Here is a 26615-nt window from a genome sequence, read left to right as displayed (position 1 = left end):
GGAAAAAGAATACTGAGTTGCATCCATCAAACACCATACCTACTGTAAAGCATGGTGGTGGAAACATCATGCTTTGGGGCTGTTTCTCTGCAAAGGGGCCAGGACGACTGATCCGGGTACATGAAAGAATGAATGGGGCCATGTATCGTGAGATTTTGAGTGCAAACCTCCTTCCATCAGCAAGGGCATTGAAGATGAAACGTGGCTGGGTCTTTCAACATGACAATGATCCAAAGCACACCGCCAGGGCAATGAAGGAGTGGCTTCGTAAGAAGCATTTCAAGGTCCTGGAGTGGCCTAGCCAGTCTCCAGATCTCAACCCTATAGAAAACCTTTGGAGGGAGTTGAAAGTCCGTGTTGCCAAGCGAAAAGCCAAAAACATCACTGCTCTAGAGGAGATCTGCATGGAGGAATGGGCCAACATACCAACAACAGTGTGTGGCAACCTTGTGAAGACTTACAGAAAACGTTTGACCTCTGTCATTGCCAACAAAGGATATATCACAAAGTATTGAGATGAAATTTTGTTTCTGACCAAATACTTATTTTCCACCATAATATGCAAATAAAATGAAAAAAAAACAGACAATGTGATTTTCTGGATTTTTTTTTCTCAGTTTGTCTCCCATAGTTGAGGTCTGCCTATGATGTAAATTACAGACGCCTCTCATCTTTTTAAGTGGTGGAACTTGCACTATTTCTGACTGACTAAATACTTTTTTTCCCCACTGTATAATGGGCCCCATTTGTAATGCTCCAGTGTATAATGGGCCCCTTAGATGCTGCTCCAGTGTCTGATCTGCCCCATTTACATTGCTCCAGTACATGATGGGCCTCATGGATGATGCTCCAGTGTATGATGGGCTCCAATAATGCTCCATATATAATGGGCCCCATTTCATTCCTCCAGTACATGATGAGCCCTATTTTAAATTAACCCAGGCATGGTATGTGAAAAGAGCTCCATGGAGTAATCTGAGGTGTGTGCTTCCACATCCTTCACTTTTGGTGTGGGTGAAGGACACAAGGAAAGGGGTTGCTCCTGACCAGAAGCCTGCAGTTACGACTCAGTGCTTGCATTTTTTACAACTTCAGAAGAAGAGGCGATAGAGCTGGAGGCTGTTTCAGCAATGTAAGCCACAAACAGTTTCTGATACTCTGGCTTTAAAAGCAGTCTACTTACTCCCAGAAAAGGGAGCCTTACAGGCCTTCCAGAGCTACACCATGACGCTGGCTCAAGACCTCCTGCCTTAGCTGCTATTGTGTTTTTGGCACTACCAGCAGATGCACCACCACCACCATCAGTACCAGGTGGCCCTCCACGCTCACATCCGCATCCTCTTCCACCATACTTCCTCATGTTTTGGAAAATGGACCCAAAATACCAGCAGATATATGGTACTGTATCAGAAGCGTACAGCTCTATACAGTCTATGGATAACAGTAAATCTCCGTATAAATTTCATGAGGCATACACAGACGCTCACAGGCTCAGTATGGATTACCCAATAAAATAGCAAGTTGAAAAAGGGTACAGTATCACCAGATACAAGGTATATATAGTATAGTGTAAACATTCTGATTCTCCGTATACATTTCAGGAGGCAGACACAAATGCTCTCAGGCCCAGTATGGATTACACAAGAATATGAAAAGCTGTAAATGGGTTATGTAACACAAGCGTACAGCTGTATACAGTGTTGGGGTAATCTTAAAGTTCCAAATATATTGCCGGAGTAACAGACAGACATTTACAGGCTCATTATGGATTACATCAGAATCTAAATAGCTAAAAAGGTTACTGTATCAAAAGCATTCTGCTGTATACATTGTTGGCCAAATTGAAAATATCGGTATATAGTTCCGTAGTCACCTTCAGACGCTCACTCAGTTTGGTTTTGACCATAATAAAAAATGTTGTAAAAAAAGGTCCTGGATAACAAGATAGCAAGTATATATTTTTTAGGGTACAATTGATATCTCCATGTAAATAGTCCCGTAGTCACTCTCAGACACTTACACAGTAATGCTAAATGTCGAACAAAGGTACTGTATAACAAGATTCAAGCTGTATCGAGTGTAGTGTAAAAATGTGTTTCTCCAATTCACCGTATATATAGAAGGCGTAACCCACACACGCTCACTCACTATGGATGATGTAGGGAAGGTGGACTGACAGACAAACCAGCCTGTAGTGAGAAGTAGAGGTGTAGCACAGTGTAGGTGTGAAACCGCTAAGATAAAGAGAAAGGGTGCAGTGGTTCAGCTTGCCCATCGGAGGGCAGTGGAGAGTGTAGGAGTGGGACTGAATAACTGCCATAGGTCAGAGAAACTGTTAGGTAATGGTGGACGGAGTTACAGTACTGGAAGTATAAAAGGCTGAAGGAAGGTTCTGGAAGAGTCAGTCAGCGAAGGAAGCACAGTAAAGAGGAAGTTCTGCTGAGGAAATAGAGACAGTGGAAAGGCTCCAGAGAGGATTGACAGTTGAGGCAGTCAAGGGGGGATGGCCCAGAGGATGGTAGCCACAGACGAAGACGGCCTGGGGCTATCATACGGACGGTGTGCTCAGACTGGTGCAGCGCTGTGGTGGTTGGGTCTAGGCCAGCCACAGTGGAAGAGCCACAGAGGACACCACGATTATAGTTACAAAGGAAGTTGAGGTACCGCTGCCTGTGTGCAGAGAAATGTGAAACGGCTGTGGTGAATTGCTGTTGTCGACAGAAGGATGGGCACTAAAAACGGACCTGTTCAATACAAACTCTGCCTCTGTCTCGTGTTTGTCTGCGGCAAGAAGAGGGTCCCCCCCAAAGTTGGTTATCCTACAGATGATACCTTAATACAAATTTTTGAAACAAGGTACTGTATCAGCACATACCAGGTGTGTCCAGTCTAGGGTTAAATTTCCGTCTATACTTCCGGAGTCAGACAGACACTCACAGGCTCACTATGTATTACACCAGAATTAAAAAAGTAGAAAAAGGGAAAGGTATTCATAGCGTACACCAGTATACACTGTTGTGGTACTTTTAAATCTTCGTATATATTTCCATCTCAGTAAGCCAGTCAAGAATCTCCGCTACTGGAAACTACATGGATACAAGTATAGACGCAAAGTCGAGTGTTAGCAGAAATTTTGGAATTACTCATCGCGGAAAAACCTCCCGGTAGATGTTGCAGAGGCGATGCAGACCCTCAATTACTGTGTCTGTGGAGAAAGCGAAAAAGATTCTTTGTGAAGAAAGGATTGCTTTATCGCAGTAGCGTGGATCACATCACCGTTACTCGTCTCCATCAAATTGTGATCACAGGGAGAGATGTACCCATGGTCCTCACTGCCTATCATGATGTGTGGCATGAGAGGACACATTGAAAAATGGTGGCAGGAATGTCACACGTCTGTGACTATCACAACTTGGAAGGTGATCATAAACTACCACTGCATCCGCTTATAAGTTGACGTCCATTTCAAATGGTAGCCATTGATCATCTGAAGGTAGAGGCCAGCAGGACATGCCATAGCTACATCTTAACCATCATTGATCAATACACCAAATATCTAGTGGCTGTCCCTGTGAAGGATTTAACTGTCCAGACTACACAGCGGTGGAGCAGGGAGAGGTAAGTATTGCAACTTGCAAGTGCTGTGGCCATGACCAAGCATGGGGGGCACAATTGTGGTCGACGGTACTGGCACAGGGCCCCTCATAGTACGCTGGTGTGTCTGACGGCGAGTGGGCCCTCCCTCCATCTGAGACACTGTATTATACTATGAGGGGCCCTGTGCCATTGCCGTCGGCCATCAGTGGACCCATCCACCTATTCAGAGCAACGGCACTTGCCCGGGTGCACCAGGTCTTGACCCCAGCCATTGGGGGAGGGGTGGGCAGCCCAGTTAGGGAGGTTTAAAAATTGGCATATGTTGATGTGTTGGCCGGACATTCAGCTGCTGCAAAGGGTGTAATTGGGCAAGTCCGAGAAAGAGGAGGAAAAAACCGAGGCACTTTTCTGGTAACCTACAGTGGGGAAAAAAAGTATTTAGTCAGTCAGCAATAGTGCAAGTTCCACCACTTAAAAAGATGAGAGGCGTCTGTAATTTACATCATAGGTAGACCTCAACTATGGGAGACAAACTGAGAAAAAAAAATCCAGAAAATCACATTGTCTGTTTTTTTTTTCATTTTATTTGCATATTATGGTGGAAAATAAGTATTTGGTCAGAAACAAAATTTCATCTCAATACTTTGTGATATATCCTTTGTTGGCAATGACAGAGGTCAAACGTTTTCTGTAAGTCTTCACAAGGTTGCCACACACTGTTGTTGGTATGTTGGCCCATTCCTCCATGCAGATCTCCTCTAGAGCAGTGATGTTTTTGGCTTTTCGCTTGGCAACACAGACTTTCAACTCCCTCCAAAGGTTTTCTATAGGGTTGAGATCTGGAGACTGGCTAGGCCACTCCAGGACCTTGAAATGCTTCTTACGAAGCCACTCCTTCGTTGCCCTGGCGGTGTGCTTTGGATCATTGTCATGTTGAAAGACCCAGCCACGTTTCATCTTCAATGCCCTTGCTGATGGAAGGAGGTTTGCACTCAAAATCTCACGATACATGGCCCCATTCATTCTTTCATGTACCCGGATCAGTCGTCCTGGCCCCTTTGCAGAGAAACAGCCCCAAAGCATGATGTTTCCACCACCATGCTTTACAGTAGGTATGGTGTTTGATGGATGCAACTCAGTATTCTTTTTCCTCCAAACACGACAAGTTGTGTTTCTACCAAACAGTTCCAGTTTGGTTTCATCAGACCATAGGACATTCTCCCAAAACTCCTCTGGATCATCCAAATGCTCTCTAGCAAACTTCAGACGGGCCCGGACATGTACAGGCTTAAGCAGTGGGACACGTCTGGCACTGCAGGATCTGAGTCCATGGTGGCGTAGTGTGTTACTTATGGTAGGCCTTGTTACATTGGTCCCAGCTCTCTGCAGTTCATTCACTAGGTCCCCCCGCGTGGTTCTGGGATTTTTGCTCACCGTTCTTGTGATCATTCTGACCCCACGGGGTGGGATTTTGCGTGGAGCACCAGATCGAGGGAGATTATCAGTGGTCTTGTATGTCTTCCATTTTCTAATTATTGCTCCCACAGTTGATTTCTTCACTCCAAGCTGGTTGGCTATTGCAGATTCAGTCTTCCCAGCCTGGTGCAGGGCTACAATTTTGTTTCTGGTGTCCTTTGACAGCTCTTTGGTCTTCACCATAGTGGAGTTTGGAGTCAGACTGTTTGAGGGTGTGCATAGGTGTCTTTTTATACTGATAACAAGTTTAAACAGGTGACATTACTACAGGTAATGAGTGGAGGAAAGAGGAGACTCTTAAAGAAGAAGTTACAGGTCTGTGAGAGGCAGAAATCTTGATTGCTTGTTTCTGACCAAATACTTATTTTCCACCATAATATGCAAATAAAATAAAACAAAAACAGACAATGTGATTTTCTGGATTTTTTTTCTCAGTTTTTCTCCCTTATGAGGTCTACCTATGATGTAAATTACAGACGCCTCTCATCTTTTTAAGTGGTGGAACTTGCACTATTGCTGACTGACTAAATACTTTTTTTCCCCACTGTATGTCATCAGGGGAAGGTGGGACAAAATCCTTTGAAACCCATGCATGGCTCATTTTAATGAAGGTTAGATCATCAACATTTTGGGTCGACAGACGGGTCCTTTTTTCTGTCAGGATTGATCCAGCAGCACTGAAGACTCTTTCAGATAACACACTAGCAGCAGGGCAAGCGAGCTCCTGTAAGGCATATTGTGCCATTTCAGGCCAGGCGTCCAGTTTATGGACCCAATAGTCATAGGGGAATGACCTGTGAGGGAGAACATTGATATGGGAGGAAAAGTAGTTTGTAACCATAGTTGACAACTGCTGCGTCCTGTCACTTTTAATCGATGCAGTATTAGCAGTCGTGTGAGCGGTATTTGAGAGATCATTCCACAACATGGTCATTAAACCCCTGTCTCCAATGCCACATCTGCTGTGCACACCACGAACACCTCTTCCATTGTGCCCACTACGGCTCGTGGGAGAACCAGCACCGCTGCTGTGTGCTGGGAAAGCCTCAAACAAACGGTTTACCAGAGTTGCTTGTTTGTTAGCCAATATTATCTCTAGGTTCTCCTGTGGCATTATGTTGTGTAATTTGCCTTTGTAGCGTGGATCGAGGATGCTGGCCAGCCAGTAGTCGTCATCTTTCATCATTTTGGCAATGCAGGGGTCCCTTTTTAGGATCCGCAAGGCATAATCGTACATGTGGGCCAATGCTCCGTGTGTCAATGATGCACTGCCCGTGGTGGGTGGAGGAGCAGTTTCTGGCAAATCCACATCCCTACAGTCACGCACAAACACTGTCCCTTACCTTGGAACACCAACATTTTCTCTTGCCCCCTGAGAAACATCCTCCTGCCCAAAATAATCATCCCCCTTATCCTCATCCTCCTCCTCTTCTTCCTCCACCTCGTCCAGGACAGTTCCCTGACCAGACAATGGCTGACTGTCATCAAGGCTTCCCTCCCCATCCTCCGCTGCAGAGGCCTGATCCTTAATATGCGTCAAACCTTGCATGAGCAGACGCATAAGTGGGATGCTCATGCTTATGATGGCGTCATCTGCACTTACCAGCCGTGAGCATTCCTCAAAACACTGAAGGACTTTACAGAGGTCTTTCAGCTTTGACCACTGCACACCTGACAATTCCATGCCTTCCCTCAAACTGCCTGCCTGTGTATCCTCCCACAAATACATTACAGCCTGCCTCTGTTTGCACAGCCTCTCAACCATGTGAAGGGTGGAGTTCCACCTTGTTGCAATGTCTATGATTAGGCGGTGCTTGGGGAGGTGGAGCAATCGCTGCAGCTTCTGCATACAACTGGTATGTATGGCCGAGCGACGGATGTGTGAGCACAGTCTTCGCACCTTATGGAGCAGGGATGTTAACTCTGGATAATTATTAAGGAAGCACTGCACCACCAGGTTCAAAGTGTGAGCCAGGCAAGGTATGTGTGTGAGTTTTGCACGGGCTATGGCTGCCACAAAATTACGGCCGTTATCATTGACTACCTTGCCTGCCTCAAGATGTAGACTGCCCAGCCATGACTCTGTTTGTCGCTGCAAGTAGTTGGCCAGTACCTCAGCGGTGTGTCTGTTGTCGCCCAAAGACATCATCTTCAACACAGCCTGCTGATGCTTACCACTAACTGTTCGATAGTGGGACACCTCGTGTGCAACACTGCCACCTGCGAATGTAGTGCTTGTGCGACTGCGCTCTGTGGACGAGCTTTCGCTGATAGATGAGGAGGAGGAGCGAAAGCCTACAGCCAACTGTTTCCTATACCAAGGGCTAGGGAGCACTGTTCCACCGCCGCTGTCCCCAGTGGAGCCTGCATCCACCACATTAAACCAGTGCGCAGTGATGGACATGTAACGGCCCGGGACATGCCTACTGGTCCATGCATCCGTTGTGAGGTGCACCTTTCCACTCACTGACTGTTTTAGTGCATGGACAATGCGGTCTTTCACATGCCGGTGGAGGGCAGGGATGGCTTTTCGAGAAAAGAAGTGCCGACTGGGTAGGTCATAGAGTGGGACAGCATAGGCAATGAGGTCGCGGAAAGCTTTGCTTTCAACTAAACGGTAGGGCATCATCTCTAATGAGATTAGTTTGGCAATGTAGGCGTTCAAACACAGTGTACGCGGATGAGAGAATGAGTACTTTCTTGTCCTACTCAGAGTGTCTGGTAGGGTGAGCTGGACTGGAGAGCTGCATATGGGGGAAGTAGCGGTGGATCGGATGGATTGAGAGGGGGTTGGTGATGGTATTGGTGGTGATGGCCTAGATTCAGTGTTGTGTTGCAAAACCATTGTGTTATCCTAAGTGCTTTGGCCTTGCGACGACACCTCCACATTTAGTGCTGGTGGTGTGCTTAATGGTGGCGGTGGTCTTACAGTGGGGGTAGCGATGGAGCATTTGTTGGCTACCTTCAGTCAGAGCAGGTGCATATGTGCTACCTGAGGTTTTGTAGTCCGTCCACGCTTGCAAGTGCATGTTGATTAAATGTCTAAGCATGCAACTGGTATTCATATTTCTGAGTTGTTTACCTCGGCTAAAGGTCCTTCCGCACTTCTTATAGGTAACCTTTGCCTCATCAGTAGGATTTTGGACAAAGAAGTGCCACACTGCACTCTTCCTACTATGGTAAACATTTTCTGGCTTTGCACGCTGTGCTAAGTTGACCGTCTGGTCAAGCTGTCCTGCAACTCTCTTAGTTTTTGTTACACGTTTTAGGACAGCTACGGGCCTGCTAGATAACAGCTGCTGCGATGTCAATGCCTGCTGCGGATCCTTCTCCTTATCTGAACTATTGCTAATGCCACCCTCCTCCCCCAATGGATGCTAATCCGGGTCCAGAACTGAGTCATCCATCACCTCCTCTTCAAAGTCATCTGCACCTTCCTCTTTACCTTCCTCTGTGTCACCGTGTAAGGTGGTATAGTATGCGGGAAGGGGCACCTGGGTTTCATCAGGGTAAGATTCTGGCTCAATAGACTGTGAGGGCAATGTAGTGCTGTGGGTCAATGTACCAGCAGAATCATCTAGCAGTGGCTGTGCATCAGTGCACTCCATGTAAGATCATCTTGGACTGGGGAATTCAGGATTTGACTGGATAACCCAGGCATGGTATGTGAAAAGAGCTCCATAGAGTATTCTGAAGTGTGGGCTGCGGTATCCTTAACTTTTGGTGGGGGTGAAGGACACAAGGAAAAGGGTTTTTTATGACCAGAACCCTGCACTGACGACTCCGTGCTTGCAGGTTTCGACCGTTCAGAAGAGGAGGCAATAGAGCTGGTAGCTGTTTCGGCAATGTACGCCAAAACCTGTTCCTGATGCTCCAGCTTTAAAAGCGGTTTTCCTACCCCAAGAAAAGGCAACCTTACAGGCTTTCTTGGGCCAGAGGATGACGCAGGCTCGACACCTCCTGCCTTAGCTGCTATTGTGCTTTTGCCAGAACCAGCCGATGTACCGCCACCATCAATACCAGCTGTGCCCCCCTGCCCACGTCCTTGGCCTCTTCCACCATACTTCCTCATGCTTGGGAAAATGTACCAAAAATACCAGCAGAGAGATGGTACTGTATGAGGAGTGTCCAGCTGTTTAAGGTGTATTAAACAAATTAAATCAACGTATATATTATGTTACTCACAGACGCTCTCACAGTATGTATTGGACCGTAATCCAACAAGCAGATATACGGAACTGTATCAGAAGTGTACAGCTGTATACGATTATTGTGCAACTAACAATCTCCGTATATGTATTTACGGAGTGTCACACACACGCTGACTAGGTATAAAAGTGACTGTAATGTGAACGGCAGATAAACAATACTGTTGGAGAATCGGACAGCTCTATACGATGTGTGTAAGGAAAATTGTCAAGTTCCGTGTATTTGTATATGGACTGACACACGCTGTCTCTGTCTAGTTTTGACCGTTATCAAACAGCAGATATACGAAACTGTTTGAAAAGCATACAGCTCTCTAAGGTGTAGGTCTGGAAAAATGGAAAATATCCTCAGCTTGTTTTTCCAGAGTCACACACAGATAGCTTCTATTTGTCTGTGATACAAGGCGGTACACGGTAGTATGTGAGGAGCGTGCACCGCTATACGGTGTGTGTATGGAAAATTGTCAATCTCCGTCTATTTTTATACGGACTGACACACGCTGTCTCTGTCTAGTTTTGACCGTTATCAAACAGCAGATATACGAAACTGTTTGAAGCGCGGACAGCTCTCTAAGGTGTAGGTCTGGAAAAATGGAAAATCTCCTCGGCTTGTTTTTCCAGAGTCACACAGAGATAGTTTCTATTGGTCTGTGATACCATCCGGTACACGGTAGTGTGTGAGGAGCGTACACCGCTATATGGTGTGCGAAAAAATGAGCGCTCAGTAACTCACCAGAACAAAATAATAAAAGTTGGAGTTCTTTGAAAAAAGCAGTTTGAACAGCAGTGTGCACACAGCAATGCAGCTAGCAGGTAGCCTTAAAAGGTAGCCTAATCACCACCAGCGCTGCTGCACAGAACAAAAATCCTCCCCTTTCCCTGCACACTAACTGTACAGTGAAAAGAGCTATCAGCAGAAGCAATTTTGTTTTTCTTCTTCCCTGCCTAACGCTCTCCCTAATCAGAATCAGCAGCAGCAGCACCTCTCCCTATTCTAAGATCGGCAGAAGTAAGATGGCGGTCGGCGGTCACGGCCTTTTATACCCACTGTGACGCCACACAAAGCCAGCCAATCACTTCAGTGCCCTTCTCTAAGATGGTGGTGGCCGCTGCCCATGTCATCGCGTTGCCCTCAGTGTGCGTCCTCCATCATTGGCTGAGAAAAGGTGCTGGAAGCATTATTTGAAAAGCGACTTTGGCGCTCTGATCGGCGACCTCATGGCCGAACTCAAGCTATGGTCGGGTTTCGATCAGCGAAACCTGACTTTAGCTAAAGTCGGCTATTTTTGAATTTGACCGACCCGTTTCGCTCAACTCTAGTAAAGACATTAGAGTTTCAAATTGCTGCCAGAAGAGCCAACGTTAAGTAAAAGTTCATTAAACTTCCTTGACATATATTGTCTTTACAAATAAAGTAGTAACATATTATAAAAGAAATACAATGTGGCCCGTATTATCATCGCGAACTGCCGTCCCCTCCAGCGCAGAGTAGTCACTTGTTATGACATGCAGGCGACAGGAAAGAAGAACATTTTCAGATGAAACAGTTCTAATGGTTTCCAGCGAGATGCATGACTGACGATCAATATGCTTACTGGGTGGTGGAATGGGTCTCAGCAGGTATGAGACAAATGCAATCCTAAATGTCACTTCCAGAAGATGTGAAATGACACCAGGTAGCAGAATCGGAATCATCATGCAAATTTGGTAGTTGGCAGGAGCGCTGTCTTTCTGAAGTGTCAGGGCACTTTCATTTTGGGACCTATAATAATTGGCACAGATGCAAGGCAGTTTTATTTGCACTTTTCCTTTACTTGCGCACATATTTTATTCTACCAGACTCTCTCGCTGTAAGGTATTTGAGAAAGGGGAATTCACCTTGTGATCTTTCGCTAACATAAGGCATGTGAAGTCGCAGGTAGATATTTATGCACTTCTCAAAATTAGAAATTGTTATAAATAAATAAAAAAATAACAGCGCCTAGGACAAATTAATTACACCACAACAGTGATATGCAGTTTTAGAATAAAAAAAATAGACATAAAGTGCTTACATTAAAAGTTACAAAAAGTAGATCTGTGTAGTCTTCCGTATAAGCCCAACAGCACCTTATACTATCCAATAGTGTAAATTATTTACACCTATGCTTTTTTAGTGTAGAAACAGCTTTTATGCAGACTTACAGTATGTCCCTACCTGTCTGCAAACTAAAGTCATATCCTGCAGCCGTGTATCTGTATCATCTCTTTCTGGAACTGGAGCAACATTATAAGCTTGGGAATGTCGATAATATATATTATAAAATACTTTCCCTTTAAAACTGCACTTTATATACAAAAATATAATTACTTTAAAATGTTCCCTATGCACAAGAATATAGCTACTATACTACTGTCTGCTATGTATAAGAACATAACTATCTGTAATACTTACCCCATATGCCAGAACATAATTACTATAAAATTACTCCAATGTATAAATATAGGAGCAACTACTGAAATATTGCCCCTATATAACTACTATATTAAATTGCCTCATATGTACAAGAATATAGCTATTATATTACTGCCTCCTACGTACAAGAATATGCCGTGTATACTCGTGTATAAACCAAGTTTTTGAGCACAATTTTTTGTACTGAAAACATCTCCATCGGCTTATACACGAGTTAAATGTCCAGAAAGCCGGTGGGGGTTTGGTGGAGCAGCGGGTGACAGAGGCAGGAACCGTCGACTGCGGCTGTAACTGTGCCGCTGCTAAAGAGAAATGAACATTAATTTCTCTTATAGCATGCACAGTGACACCCACAGCCGTCGGCCTCCAGAAGACATCCTACTCACCCTCTGGCGCGCCCTTGCAGCATCTCATTGGTCCCAGCACCCTCGCTGCATCTTATTGGTCCCGGCGCCAGCAGCACTTCCTGTGCTGAGCGATAACATGGCCCCGCTCATTAAGGTAATGAAATGGCATGCCTCTCCACTCCCATAGGTGTGGAGGGAATATTCATTACCTTAATGAGCGGGGCCACATGATCACTTGGCACAGGAAGATCTACTGGCGCAGGGACCAACGAGATGCTACGAGGTCATTGGGACCAACGAGATGCTGCAAGGGCACGTGGAAGTTGAGTAGGGTGTTTTTTTTTTTTTTAAATAGGAACCATTCATACAAGGAAAGGGGATAAGGAGCCATGCATACAAGGACAGCGATGGGGGAGCCATGCATACCCGGCTTATACACGAGTCAATAAGCTTATTCAGTTTTCGGGTCCTTTTACTCTCGAGTATATACGGTAACTACTATAATGCTGCTCCTATGTACAAGAATATGACAACTATAATACTGCTCCTATGTATAAGAATATAACTACTATAATACTGCCCCTATGTACAAGAATATAACTACTATAATACTGCTCCTATGTACAAGAATATGACAACTATAATACTGCCCCTATGTACAAGAATATAACTACAATAATACTGCTCCTATGTACAAGAATATAGCTACTATAATACTGTCCCTATGTACAAGAATATAACTACTATAATACTGCTCCTATGTACAAGAATATAACTATTATAATCTATTATAATACTGCTCCTATGTACAAGAATATAACTACTATAATACTGCCCCCTATGTACAAGAATATAAATACTATAATACTGCTCCTATGTACAAGAATATAACTACTATAATACTGCCCCCTATGTACAAGAATATAACTACTATAATACTGCTCCTATGTATAAGAATATAACTACTATAATACTGCCTACAGTGTACAAGAATATAACTACTATAATACTGCTCCCTATGTACAAGAATATAACTACTATAATACTGTCCCTATGTACAAGAATATAACTACTATAATACTGCTCCTATGTACAAGAATATAACTATTATAATACTGCCCCTATGTACAAGAATATAACTACTATAATACTGCCTCCTATGTACAAGAATATAACTACTATAATACTGCTCCTATGTATAAGAATATAACTACTATAATACTGCCCCTATGTACAAGAATATAACTACTATAATACTGCCTCCTATGTACAAGAATATAACTACTATAATACTGCCTCTGTGTACAAGAATATAACTACTATAATCCTGCTCCTATGTACAAGAATATAACTGCTATAATAATGTGGAATGGAATTTTTCTTTAACTTTACAGAACACGTGTATTTTTGTGGTATTTTTAGTATGGTGATCACATGCACATTACAACTTTGTTCCTTGTTATAATTTTGCTAATGTCACCAGGGAGTTTTTTCGATGAAATATTGTCAGGCTAGCACTTTGTATGAAAGTTTTTTACGACTGCTGTTTCTGTTTATGCCTTGTGTTGTTGTATTTCTTTCTGTTCTTGTGTTCCGAAAGCCAATTACTGTGACTAACAGAGCACTGTAAATTTTTGCAAATGCGTATTGCTGTCTCTGTGGGATGCGTGGCATCTCTTCTCACGTGTTTTTATATCACTCCAAAATGAACGGCTTCTGTTTAGCATATGGCTTCATACTTAGTTATACGCTCAAAATATTGCAGCTCAAGAGTGATTACTTTGGAAGACGAATAAATGTTTCATTTTTCAGTTCAAAATTAGTTATAAATGGAATATATGGCGCTTTAAAAACCTGAATTTATGTTAAATTAAGGAGGACAGTCAATCATTGCATAGAGTTGAGAAACTTCAGAACTTTATGGTGGGGTTTTGGGATTGAAACTAAAATGGATTCTATGAGAATAGAAAAAAAAACATTTGCGACATTCACGCTCCAGCCCAAATCTAATACTTCAGCTTAGAATTAATTGGTTTAATTTGCAATACCAGGCAGAGCCTATGGACAAGAGGGGTGCTGTTACAAAAGCAGACTCCTTTTTTGTTATACATCACTTTCTTTAAAGTTTTTGCAATGTAATTTTTTTGTAGGTAGTAGACTAATTTAGTAATCTGGAAATACGATGGGAGTCATACATATGTTGCATTGTTTACCATGTTCATTTTTTTAAGGAAGGAAGGGAAGGTGTAATAAAAAATGATTTATTGTTTAAGTTTTTATGTTGATCTTTTTTCACAATTTTCGAGTCTATATTTATAAAACATTATATATATGTGTATATACAGTATATATATATATATATAAAATAAAATATAAAGATATCCATGAAGTATCATTTATCCTTGCAGAGAATGACATGCTAAGCTTGTCAAGATGAGGACTAGACTAGAGTTCTAGTCCTCTTCCTCTCTGAAGATACAATTTGCATAACATATAAAAAGAAATGCAATAAAAAATTATAAAAAAATTAAAATGTATTTGTTTCTGGTTGTAATTAATATAAAATTAATTACATGCAAAACTAATTAGATACATTCCCTTTAAGGATTCAGTTGATTGCCAATGGATCATTAAAAAAACTCACTGAATATTTGATCAAATTTTTGCTACATTTTCCGGATTATTATTATTATTATTTATTTATTGTTATAGCGCCATTTATTCCATGGCGCTTTACAAGTAAGGAGGGGTATACATAAAAACAAGTACAATAATCTTAAGCAATACAAATCATAACTGGTACAGGAGGAGAGAGGACCCTGCCCACGAGGGCTCACAATCTACAAGGGATGGGTGATAATACAGTAGGCGAGGGTAGAGCTGGTCGTGCAGCGGTCTGGTCGATCGGTGGTTACTGCAGGTTGTAGGCTTGTCGGAAGAGGTGGGTCTTCAGGCTCTTTTTGAAGGTTTCGATGGTAGGTGAGAGTCTGATATGTTGTGGTAGAGAGTTCCAGAGTAGGGGTGATGCGCGAGAGAAATCTTGTATGCGATTGTGGGAAGAGGAGATAAGAGGGGAGTAGAGAAGGAGATCTTGTGAGGATCGGAGGTTGCGTGCGGGAAAGTACCGGGAGACGAGGTCACAGATGTATGGAGGATTGACTACTTGGGTGATCTGTAAATACTACATGTTAGGCCGGTTTCACATTTCAGTGGCTCCGGTATGTGTAGTGACACGTACCAGAGACACTGACACATGTAGACTCATTAAAATGAATGGTTCTCTGCACATGTCAGCGTGTTTTCATGGACACTCGGTCCGTGTGCAAAACACGGAGACATGTCAGCGTTCACGGATGGCCACCGGGGAAGAAGCGCTACAGTAAGCGCTGTTCCCCGGACAGCTGGTGCTGAATGCGGCTGTCATTCTTCTTTCCTGCTCTGCCCGCAACAGTGAGCAGGAGAGAATGAATGGAAAAAACCCAACGTGGGGTCCCCCTCTGTTTGTGAACCAACCCGGCCAAACTCACAGCTGGGGGCTGCTATTCTCAGGCTGCTAAGGGGCCATTGATCTTGGCCCCCCCAGCCTAAAAACAGCATCCCGCAGCTGCCCAGAAAAGGCACATCTATCAGGTGCGCCTATTCTGGAGCTTTGTCGGGTTCTTCCCACTTGCCCTGTAGCAGTGGCAAGTGGGTTCCTAAGGGGTTAATGTCACCTTGCTATTGTAAGGTGACATTGAGCAAGGATTAGTAATGGAGAGGTGTCAATAAGACACCTCTCCATTACTAATCCTAGAGTTATTCAAGGGTTAAATAAACACACACACAATAAGAACAAGGTATTTTAATGAAAGAATAAACCACACACAGTGTTTAAAGCTTTATTATACTCCTAATTCCATATCAACGCCATTGTTCTCCTGCAAAAAATTATAAAATAATAAACCAACAATATTCATACCTGTCTAGTGATCAGTCAAGTCCCATGGCGTAATCCAGCTCAGGGGTTAATCAGTTTACAGCCAGAGCGCTGCTAATGTGACCGCTCTGAATGTAAACTACTGGGGAATGAATGGAAGAAGCGCACACAGGCTCTGTGACATCACAGCTAGTTACTAAGCATACACCGGCTGCTTCCCATTCATTCTCCAGTAGTTTACAGTTGGAGTGGCTGCATTAGCAATGCACCAGCTGTAAACTGATTACCCCTCGAGATGGATTTATGCCGTGGGACCTTATGACCCCACTTGCCACCGCTACAGGGCAAGTGGGAAGAGCCCGACAAAGCTCCAGAATAAGCTCATCTAATAGATGCACCTTTTCTGGGCAACTGCGGGCTGCTGTTTTTAGGCTGGGGGGCAAAGATCAATGGCCCCTTAGCAGCCTGAGAATAGCAGCCCCCAGCTGTGAGTTTTGCCATGTTGGTTCACAAACAGAGGGGGACCCCACGTCGGGTTTTTTTCATTCTTTCTCTCCTGCTTGCTGTTGCCGGCAGAGCAGGAGAGAAGAATGACAGCAGTGCATTCAGCACCAGCCGCCGGGGAGCAGTGCTTACTGTAGCGGGCGTCCAGGTGGTCCTGATGCGGCACACGATTGCCACACGTGTGCCACACTGATGTACCACATCTCCACATGGACACTCGGACACGGATAGCTCCGGTACCATTTTTTACGGTACCAGAATTATCTGGACATGTGAGACTGCCCTTAGTAAAGTTAGTTTTATTCATCAAAAATGCTGCAAAAATGCAGAACAGATGTTGTGTTTTTCAAGTTTCTCATGACTTTCAATGGGTATAAAAATGTTGCAAAAATTCTGCAAAAAATTGACATGCTGCAGATTTTCAAAAACACTGCAGTGCTCAAATTCAGTATAAAAAACCTGTGTGTGCATGGGATTTGTAAAATCTCATAAAACATTACTTCTTTTCTATCCCTGACCTAAAAAATGTAACAAAAAAGCTGCAACATGTGAACATAGCATAATTAAAAAAGTCACAACATTTTTAGAATTTTCACTTTGCCCATTAAGGTAAATGATAAAATGACACTTCTAGTTCTTCAGGGTTCACTTTTCAAAAGTCATCTCTTTTTCATCAAAGACAGGATTTCAACCAGGGAGGCAACTACAGGGTGTGCCATCTATATGGATCCACCTAAATAAAATGGGAATGGTTGGTGATATCAACTTCCTGTTTGTGGCACATTAGTATATGGGAGAGGGGAAACTTTTCAAGATGAGTAGTGACCATTGCGGCCATTTTGAAGTCAGCCATTTTGGATCCAACTTTATTTTTTTCAATGGGAAGAGGGTCATGTGACACATCAAACTTATTGAGAATTTCACAAGAAAAACAATGGTGTGCTTGGTTTTAACGTGACTTTATTCTTTCATGAGTTATTTACAAGTTTATGACCGCGTATATAAAGTGTTCAAGGTGCTGCCCATTGTGTTGGATTGCCAATGCAACCCTCTTCTCCCACTCTTGACACACTGATAGCAACACCGCAGAAGAAATGCTAGCACAGGCTTCCAGTATCTGTTGTTTCAGATGCTGCACATCTCATATCTTCACTGCATAGACAATTGCCTTCAGATGACCCCAAAGATAAAAGTCTAAGGGGGTCAGATCGGGAGACCTTGGTGGCCATTCAACTGGCCCACGATGACCAAACCACTTTATCACAAACAATTCCCATTTTATTTAGGTGTATCCATATAGATGGCCCAACCTGTATAATAGGTGCAAGAATTGCAATCGCTCCCAGGTCCTGGAGTCTAAAGATTCCCAAAAAGTCCCATTGGTCTAAATGAAAAGACATTACTATTAAAGACTTGCAATAATTGGGGACCTGATTGGAAAATGTGCATTAGGACCCATGAGCTTTTTCATCGCGTGTTACAATAAACTGTAACAGTTATACATAGTATGCATGGCATCTTTCACAATAAGTGATGGTCACAGCTCACCTCCTCCCCCTTCCTACACAATGTTCTCTACAACCTATAAAAGTCAATGTATCAAAAGTATCAAAGTGCAGTCTATTGTCTTTAACTGCTGCTAACAGAATCTTAGACAATACGTCATACCCCTTTTTAATATGCAAAATATAAAATCATATTCAGAAGATTAGAAAAAAATGAATATGCATCTCCATCTGGTTTTAATTATTACTAAATATTATCAGTGATACATTCCCTTTAAGGATTCAGTTACTTGCTAATAGTTCATTAAAAAAAAGTGCAAAATAGGTATGATATGGATGGCCATCGCTCATTTTATAGTTTTCATTCATAAATTGTGTAAATAACACAGATAAAATAAATAATATTTATGGAAAGACAATAAACTGGAGTCTGAACGATTTACAGCTTTCTTCCAATAACCACAGCCTTCTTTATGAAAGAGGCTGTATTTAATTACCGATATATAAAACAAAGGTTAATGCCCACCACCACAGCGTCTGCCATAAGCATTTTCTTTCTCTAAGTTCCTTAGGTTTTTTCAGAGCACAGCAAATCCCCCGGTGCCATATATCAGCAGCCAAGGAGCACTTATTACTTACAAGATCTTCTTTTATACCTATCATTGACACATTTAATTCATTAGCTACAAAATCCACAAGTAAATGTTTGCAGGTCATAAACCATCGAAGGAGATCCAGCCTCTGGCAATAAAACGTGAAAAATTATGCTTCGCTAAATAGAGGATATTGCTTCTCGCTCGCGACTTTTTCCAGACCCTGCTGCTTTTCATCATAAATTTCTTTAGCGCTTTTTTTTTTTTTTCCTTGCGGTAACTTCATTTTTGCTTGTGGTTTCTCTCTTCCAGGCCACAGAATGGTTCCATGATACTGTACAATCGGAAGAAGGTGAAATACCGGAAAGATGGATATTGCTGGAAAAAGAGGAAAGACGGGAAAACAACACGGGAAGATCATATGAAACTCAAGGTCCAAGGAGTGGAGGTAGCTGATTTGACCAACTTTTGGTTTTATTGGAGGTTGTTAATGTAACTGGCGCTATATGGCGCTATATGGTGATATTTTTGTGAGCTTTAATGTTATTGGAAAACACTGAAAACAGTTTCAAGTGATAGAAAAATCTGTAAAAACGACTGCAGTTTTTATATTGTCAATCTAGTCGTGTGTAAATATTTACTGCTTATAAATCTAATAATCCAGCCGAGTAAACTTTACCCATCTAAATGTAATTTATGGAATTAAATTGAATATGTTTTCCAGGAAGAGAAAATAAGTCCTTTTCTGACACAGTGCCACTCTTTTCCATAGACTATGCCTATCATCATCACGCTTGCAAGTGTGATGCGAGAAACTCACGCATCAATGCCCAGCACTGCCGCCGGCACTCGGGACCGGAGCGTTCAGCTGCATAGAAAGACATGCAGACGCACACTCCGGTCCCAAGTGCCGGTGGCAGTGCTGGGTATTGATGCGAGAGGCTCGCACGAGTTTCTCGTATCACACTCGTAAGCGTGACCCCGGCCTAATATTTTAATTCTGACCCATTCACTTGAAAAGCGATGAACTGTAATACCAGACATAGCCTTAATTAGAAAAGCGGTGCTGTTTCGAAAAAATGCAGATTCTTTTATCCTATGATGGACACTTCTTTTAATCTATATTATTCTAAGAAAAAAAAAGAAACAACAAAAAAACAAATCCATAAATAACAAAAGAAGCTTTCTCATAAATATAATGCGATAGAAAATCACATGCTAGGAAATGGCATAACTGACTCCCTAGAACTCTTGATAATCACTTGAAATATGCCACTTGGCTAGTTTATTGATTGCAGCTAGTGCTTTGTTTGGTGCAGACGGAGAAGTGCCGAATAGCCTACATTGACTCTAAGGCTATGTTCACATGTGGCATTTTTGCTGCGTTTTTTTTCTGAAAAAAAGCAAGTTTTGCTTGGTTTTTCTTGCATTTTTTGGGTCATTTTTGCTGCTTTTTTTTTTCTGTATTTTTTTCTTGCTACATTTATCTGTTGTGCATGCTGATGAAGTTTAGTGATGACAAAAAATCATATTCTAATTCATAAAGTTTTGGCACAAAAGACGCAGCAAAACCCGATACCTGCGTTTTTTCAGCGTTTTTTCACCACCCATTATTTTCAATGGGTGAAAAATGCTGAAAAAACACTGAAACAAGTGATATGTTTTATTCTGCAAAAAACGAGCAAAGCACAAAACACTGAGGACAAAAAAAACAATGTGTGTGCATGAGATTTCTGAAATCTCATAGACCTTGCTGTCATTATAAACCGCAGCTGAAAACTTGCATAAAAAAAGCAGCAAAAATGCCTGGTGTGAACATAGCTCAAGGATCATAGCATCAGACTTCAATGACCTTAGTGATTCCTGAGAAACTTATTTAAAACGTGTGTACTATCGAGGTTTGATCACTTTTTAGTTGGAAATGATACAAAAAAATTTTCATATAAATTGATGTTTTCTGTCATTGGTCTGCAGAGTATTGGCTGTTGTTTGTAGCAGCCTGCAATCTACAGAGTGGGCCATCGTGGATACAGTAAAACTGCAATAGCCCAATCCCGTTAATGTATTTACTGTATGTCCCAGGCTGTCTGCTGTATTGATGTATATTGACACTCAGGAAGGTGGAGAAGCTAGCTACTTCCTCCAGCATTGATGTCATCACGAAACTTTTCCCAGGATTCTTTAGGCCTGTTTGAGAGAGAGAGAGAAAAAAATTTTCAGCCTCCAGAACAGAGTTTAGGGTTAAATTTGCGGCTGAGTGAAGTCTTTCGGGCATGCGCAGTGAGAAATGCGGATCCGGCTGCCCGAAAAAACGTTACATGCTCCGTTCGGGCATGTCGGCGGACGTCAAAATTTTGGCGGATCCGCAAAAAAACGGATCCAACGGATGGCCATCCGTCAAGATCTGCCGGTAATGAAACTCAATGGGAAAAAAACAGATCCACCAAGAAAAATGGCGGATCCGTTTTTTTTGCAAAACGGCGGATTTTGACTGATGGACACAAACGGATGTGTGAAACAGGCCTTAGACAAAAAAAATGGTCGCCTTTTAGGCAATAAATCAGGGGTCTATGGTCTGTCTACAGCCTATGAACATGAGTGACCATGTTTCTGGAAAATACAGCTGTTTTTCTCATTGATGAATGAATAAACTTTAGCACACTAGCACCTAATCATGTTTTATGCTCTACAAGCAGAAGTTTAATCATGCGTATATCTGAGCAATCAGAAGGATGGAAAGAGGAGAGTTCCCTGATTGATTGAGAATCCCGAGAGAGATGAAAAGCCATTAGGTGACACACGTGATAGAGAAATTAATGCTATGTAAACTTGAATAATAATAGTATTTTTTATATAGTGCCAACATATTACACAGCAGATTAAAATTGATGCTGTGAGTGGCTCCACAAATCAGATCACGCGCACCCATCCAGATCTATGGGTGCGTGTAAAACATTGGACTGCACTCTGATGTCTTCCAAGTGCAGTCCGATTTCCACAGACACCGATAATGGAGAAGATGGAGAAATTAAGTTCTCCATCTTCTCCGCCCCGACATACAATTCTCTGATCAGAGTTTGAGCCGAGTGTCATCACCATAATCAATCTGATTCTCTCGGATGTAATAATCATCGCTGGGGACATGAAGTGTGTGGGGAACTGATGATTGAAAGGACCAGGAGGAAAACATAAGATGGGAGAACTGTGAAAAGTTATATTAGAGAAGTGATCTGATGAGATAGGTCATTCAAAAAAGATTTGTTTTAATGACACTTCCTATGCAGTGGATGCTGGAAATTAATTTTAAAGTCTTGGGTAGTAGATTCCAGAGCACTGTCGCAGCACTAGTGTTGGACACAGGAATGAGAGGTTCGATCTATGGAGGAGTTAGTCTTACATTATTATCAGACTGGAAAACATGGGTAGGGTAGGAAACAGAGATGAGGGAGGAGATGTAGGGCTGTGCAGTACTGTGGAGAGCACGGGAAAGTTGGTAAACAGAGATAAGGAGGACATGTATGGTGGTGCAACACTGTAGAGATGATGATAGACAGAGATGAGCAGACAGAGGTCAGTGCAGCGCTATGGAGCATGGGTAGAGTAGTAAACAGAGATGAGAGAGGGGATGTAGAGTGGTGCAGCACTGTGGAGAGCATGGATAGTAGAAAAAAGGGAGGAGATGTAGTGAGGTGCAGCACTGTGGAGAGCATGGATAGAAGAAAAAAGGGAAGAGATGTAGTGAGGTGCAGCACTGTGGAGAGCATGGATAGAAGAAATGAGGGAGGAGATGTAGTGAGGTGGAGCACTGTGGAGAGCATGGATAGTAGAAATGAGGGAGGAGATGTAGTGAGGTGCAGCACTGTGGAGAGCATGGATAGTAGAAATGAGGGAGGAGATGTAGTGAGGTGCAGCACTGTGGAGAGCATGGATAGAAGAAATGAGGGAGGAGATGTAGTGAGGTGCAGCACTGTGGAGAGCATGGATAGTAGAAATGAGGGAGGAGATGTAGTGAGGTGCAGCACTGTGGAGAGCATGGATAGAAGAAATGAGGGAGGAGATGTAGTGAGGTGGAGCACTGTGGAGAGCATGGATAGTAGAAATGAGGGAGGAGATGTAGTGAGGTGCAGCACTGTGGAGAGCATGGATAGTAGAAATGAGGGAGGAGATGTAATGAGGTGCAGCACTGTGGAGAGCATGGATAGTAGATATGAGGGAGGAGATGTAGTGAGGTGCAGCACTGTGGAGAGCATGGATAGTAGAAATGAGGGAGGAGATGTAGGGAGGTGCAGCACTGTGGAGAGCATGGATAGTAGAAATGAGGGAGGAGATGTAGTGAGGTGCAGCACTGTGGAGAGCATGGATAGTAGAAATGAGGGAGGAGATGTAGTGAGGTGCAGTACTGTGGAGAGCATGGATAGTAGAAATGAGGGAGGAGATGTAGTGAGGTGCAGCACTGTGGAGAGCATGGATAGTAGACAAATGAGGGAGGAGATGTAGAGAGGTGCAGCTCTGTGGAGAGCATGGGGAGTAGACAGAGATGTGGCAGGAGATGTAGAGCGGTGCAGCACTGTGGAGAGCATGGACAGTAGACAGAAAAGAGGGAGGAGATGTAGTGAGGTGCAGAACTGTGGTGAGCATGCATAGTATACAAATGAGGGAGGAGATGTAGGGAGGTGCAGCATTGTGGAGAGCATGGGGTGTAGACAGAGATGTGGCAGGAGATGTAGAGAGGTGCAGCACTGTGGAGAGCATGGACAGTAGACAGAAATGAGGGAGGAGATGTAGTGAGGTGCAGCACTGTGGAGAGCATGGACAGTAGACAGAAATGAGGGAGTAGATGTAGAGCAGTGCAGCACTGTGGAGAGCATGCATAGTATACAAATGAGGGAGGAGATGTAGGGAGGTGCAGCACTGTGGAGAGCATGCATAGTATACAAATGAGGGAGGAGATGTAGGGAGGTGCAGCACTGTGGAGAGCATGGGGTGTAGACAGAGATGAGGCAGGAGATGTAGAGTGCTGCAGCACTGTGGAGAGCATGAGTAGTAGACAGAGATGAGGAAGGAGATGTAGAGCAGTGCAGCACTGTGGAGAGCATGCATAGTAGACAGAGATGAAAGAGGAGATATAGAGTGGTGCAGCACTGTGCAGAAGACAGGTGAGGGAGGAGATGTAGGGTGGTGCAGCACTGTGCAGAGCACTGGTGGTAGACAGAGATGAGGGGGAGATGTAGGGCGATTCAGCACCGTGCATAGGACTGGTGGTTGACAGAGATGAGGAAAGAGATGTAAGGCAGTGCAACTCTGTGCAGAGGACAGATGATAGAGATGAGGGGGCAGAGGTAGAGCCATGCAGCACTGCACAGCGGACAGGTGATAGACAGAGATGAGGGGGGAGATGTTGGGCGGTGCAGTAATGCGCATAGGACAGATGGTAGACGGAGGTGAGGGAGGAGATGTAGAGCTATGCAGCACTGTGCAGAGGACAAATGGTAGACAGAGATGAGGGGAGAGTTGTAGGGCGGTACAGCACTGTGCAGAGGACAGATAGTAGACAGAGGTGGGGGAGGAGATGTAGAATGGTGCAACACTGCACAGAGGACAGGTGGTAGACAGAGATGAGGGGGAACATGTAGGGCGGTGCAGCACTGTAAAGAGGACAGGTGGTAGACAGAGATGAGGGGAATATGTAGGGCAGTGCAGCACTGCACAGAGGACAGGTGGTAGACAGAGATGAGGGGGAACATGTAGGGTGGAGCAGCACTGTGCAGAGGACAGATAGTAGACAGAGGTGGGGGAGATGTAGAATGGTGCAACACTGCACAGAGGACAGGTGGTAGACAGAGATGAGGGGGAACATGTAGGGCGGTGCAGCACTGTAAAGAGGACAGGTGGTAGACAGAGATGAGGGGAATATGTAGGGCAGTGCAGCACTCTGGAGGACTTAGGTTAGTGTGATATGTTTATGTTGTATTCTGAAGTAGATGGGCATCTAGTGCAGTGACTGTACAGGGTGTAGACATCGATGTCGAGATGGGTATTGGAATGAAGCAATATGGTTAGCCATAATTGTCAGACAGTTACTGAAATTAAAGGCAGGGCATACACAAGTGGTCAAAATTGTTGGTACCTCTCGTTTAATGACAGAAAAACCCATGATGTTGACAGAAATAACTTGAATCTGACAAAAGTAATAATAAATCAAAAGTCTATGAAAATGAACAGATTCAGGTTATTTCTGTGACCATTGTGGGATTTTCTGTCATTAAACGAGGGGTACCAACAATTTTGACCACGTGTGTGTCTGGAGCACAGACACTGAATTTACAAATTGATGGTTCAGTGGATACATTCCTACTCAGTCGGACATTGCCCAGTGTCAGATTATGTAGGGGCACATCTCTTTGACAAGTCAAATGGTAACATATCCTTTTGTTAATTTACTCATAAATATTCAGTAGAAATGACAGAATGGCAAAACTCAGAATTTCAAGAAAAGATGCCCAAATATCTCACGTGGAATACAAATATTTACTAATACTGACGTTCCAGCTTTACATGGGCAGATTTTGGGTCCACTAAGGCTGGTTTCTCACTTGCGTTTTTTTGCGCTGTTATTTAGCGCCGCTAAAAAACGCATGCATTTTTTCCCCTATATTTTGCATGGGATGCGCTTATGTGCGCTTACCCATTCGTTTGTATGCGTTTTTGTGCGCATGCGTTTTTTTGCAGTGTGCGCTCGGGCGCACAAAATGCAACTTGTTGCATTTTTTGTGCGTCCGACTTGCCCCAAAAAAACGCATGCGCATGTTATGCATTTTTTTACAGCAAGACACCCATTGTAAGTCTATGGGTGCGAATACGTGCGCATTGGCATGCGCATGTATGCGTTTTTTTGCGCATGCTTTTTTTGTTGTACATTGGTTAGAAAATGGTTATGGTAAGGGTTAGGGTGAGTTAGGGTTAGTAGAGTCAGGGTTTAGGGTTAGGGTTAGGGTTAGGTTAAGGGTTAGGGGTTAGGGTTAGTTAGGGTTTAGCGTTAGGGTTACGGATGGGGTTAGGGTTAGGGTTTGGGTTAGGTTAAGGGTTAGGGGTTAGGGTTAGGTTAAGGGTTAGGATAAAGGGGTAGGGTTAGGGGTTAGTAGGGTTAGAGTTAAGGTTAGGTTAAGGGTTAGGAGTTAGGGTTAGTAGAGTCAGGGTTTAGGGTTAGGGTTGGTACTACTAACCCTAACTAACCCTAACCCCTAACCCTAACCCTAATAATATCTTGATTTTTTTGGTGAGGACAATGCTGAAAAAAACGCAAGCACACTAAAAACGCATAAAAACGCTGCGTTTTTTTCCTGCATATGCTTGAAAAAAATGCAGCGGTTGTATGCGTTTTTTTGCTCAAAAAACGGGCAGCAAAAAAACGCAAGTGTGAAAGTAGCCTTAGCTTTACATTTACCAATTTGTGGATGGTGATGTGGACTGCTAACCCTACCACCACTGACCTTTCATAAAGTAGATCAGGTCCTGGGTGTAGCCCTTATGAAAGATTTCATGTGCACAAACCAGTGGTCGCGTTAGTACATGAATGTACATGATATAAAATCTTATATGCAGTAAATATTTACTATATATTATGTGGAACCTATCTTGCATGGAAAACACAAATTCTAATTTTATTGCAGGAACAAATATATAAATATGCATTACATCATGTCGATGAGTTATTTTATGACATTGCATCTTGGTGACATATATTTTGGAGTTTTCTGTTGGTCGTGGTGACTGCATCCATCTGTTCTTACAGTATTAGGGCTGATATGAATATTTTCTGCGTATTGGATGTCTTGGTTGATTCTTTTTATAATTTTGTATGTAATCAAGGTTCAATATTGTAAACCCAGATGTAACACAGTACATGATTTACTAGCATGGGGAGATAAGTTAAATCACATTTCATATTTAATGGAAGTTGAATCATCCTATCCGACCATGAGCAGCGTATTATTGGACAGGTTCCCTCCTTTGT

General features: G+C 43.1%; 1 protein-coding gene across 5 annotated transcripts in view; it reads left to right on the top strand.

The window, feature by feature from the left end:
* Positions 1-26615, top strand: part of CAMTA1 (calmodulin binding transcription activator 1) — a 2204257-nt gene that overhangs the window by 751911 nt on the left and 1425731 nt on the right. For all 5 annotated transcript variants that reach the window (XM_073561724.1, XM_073561725.1, XM_073561726.1 and 2 more), the window contains exon 4: positions 18914-19049. In XM_073561724.1, the coding sequence (XP_073417825.1) occupies positions 18914-19049 (136 nt within the window). The remainder of the gene's footprint in view (positions 1-18913; positions 19050-26615) is intronic.

Source organism: Dendrobates tinctorius, unplaced genomic scaffold, assembly GCF_039654945.1.
Source record: "Dendrobates tinctorius isolate UK_male_01 unplaced genomic scaffold, ASM3965494v1 ptg000326l, whole genome shotgun sequence".
In the NCBI taxonomy this organism is placed as follows: Eukaryota; Metazoa; Chordata; class Amphibia; order Anura; family Dendrobatidae; genus Dendrobates; species Dendrobates tinctorius.
Note: the sequence above shows the minus strand (reverse complement) of the source record. Positions and strands in the feature narration are given on the sequence as shown.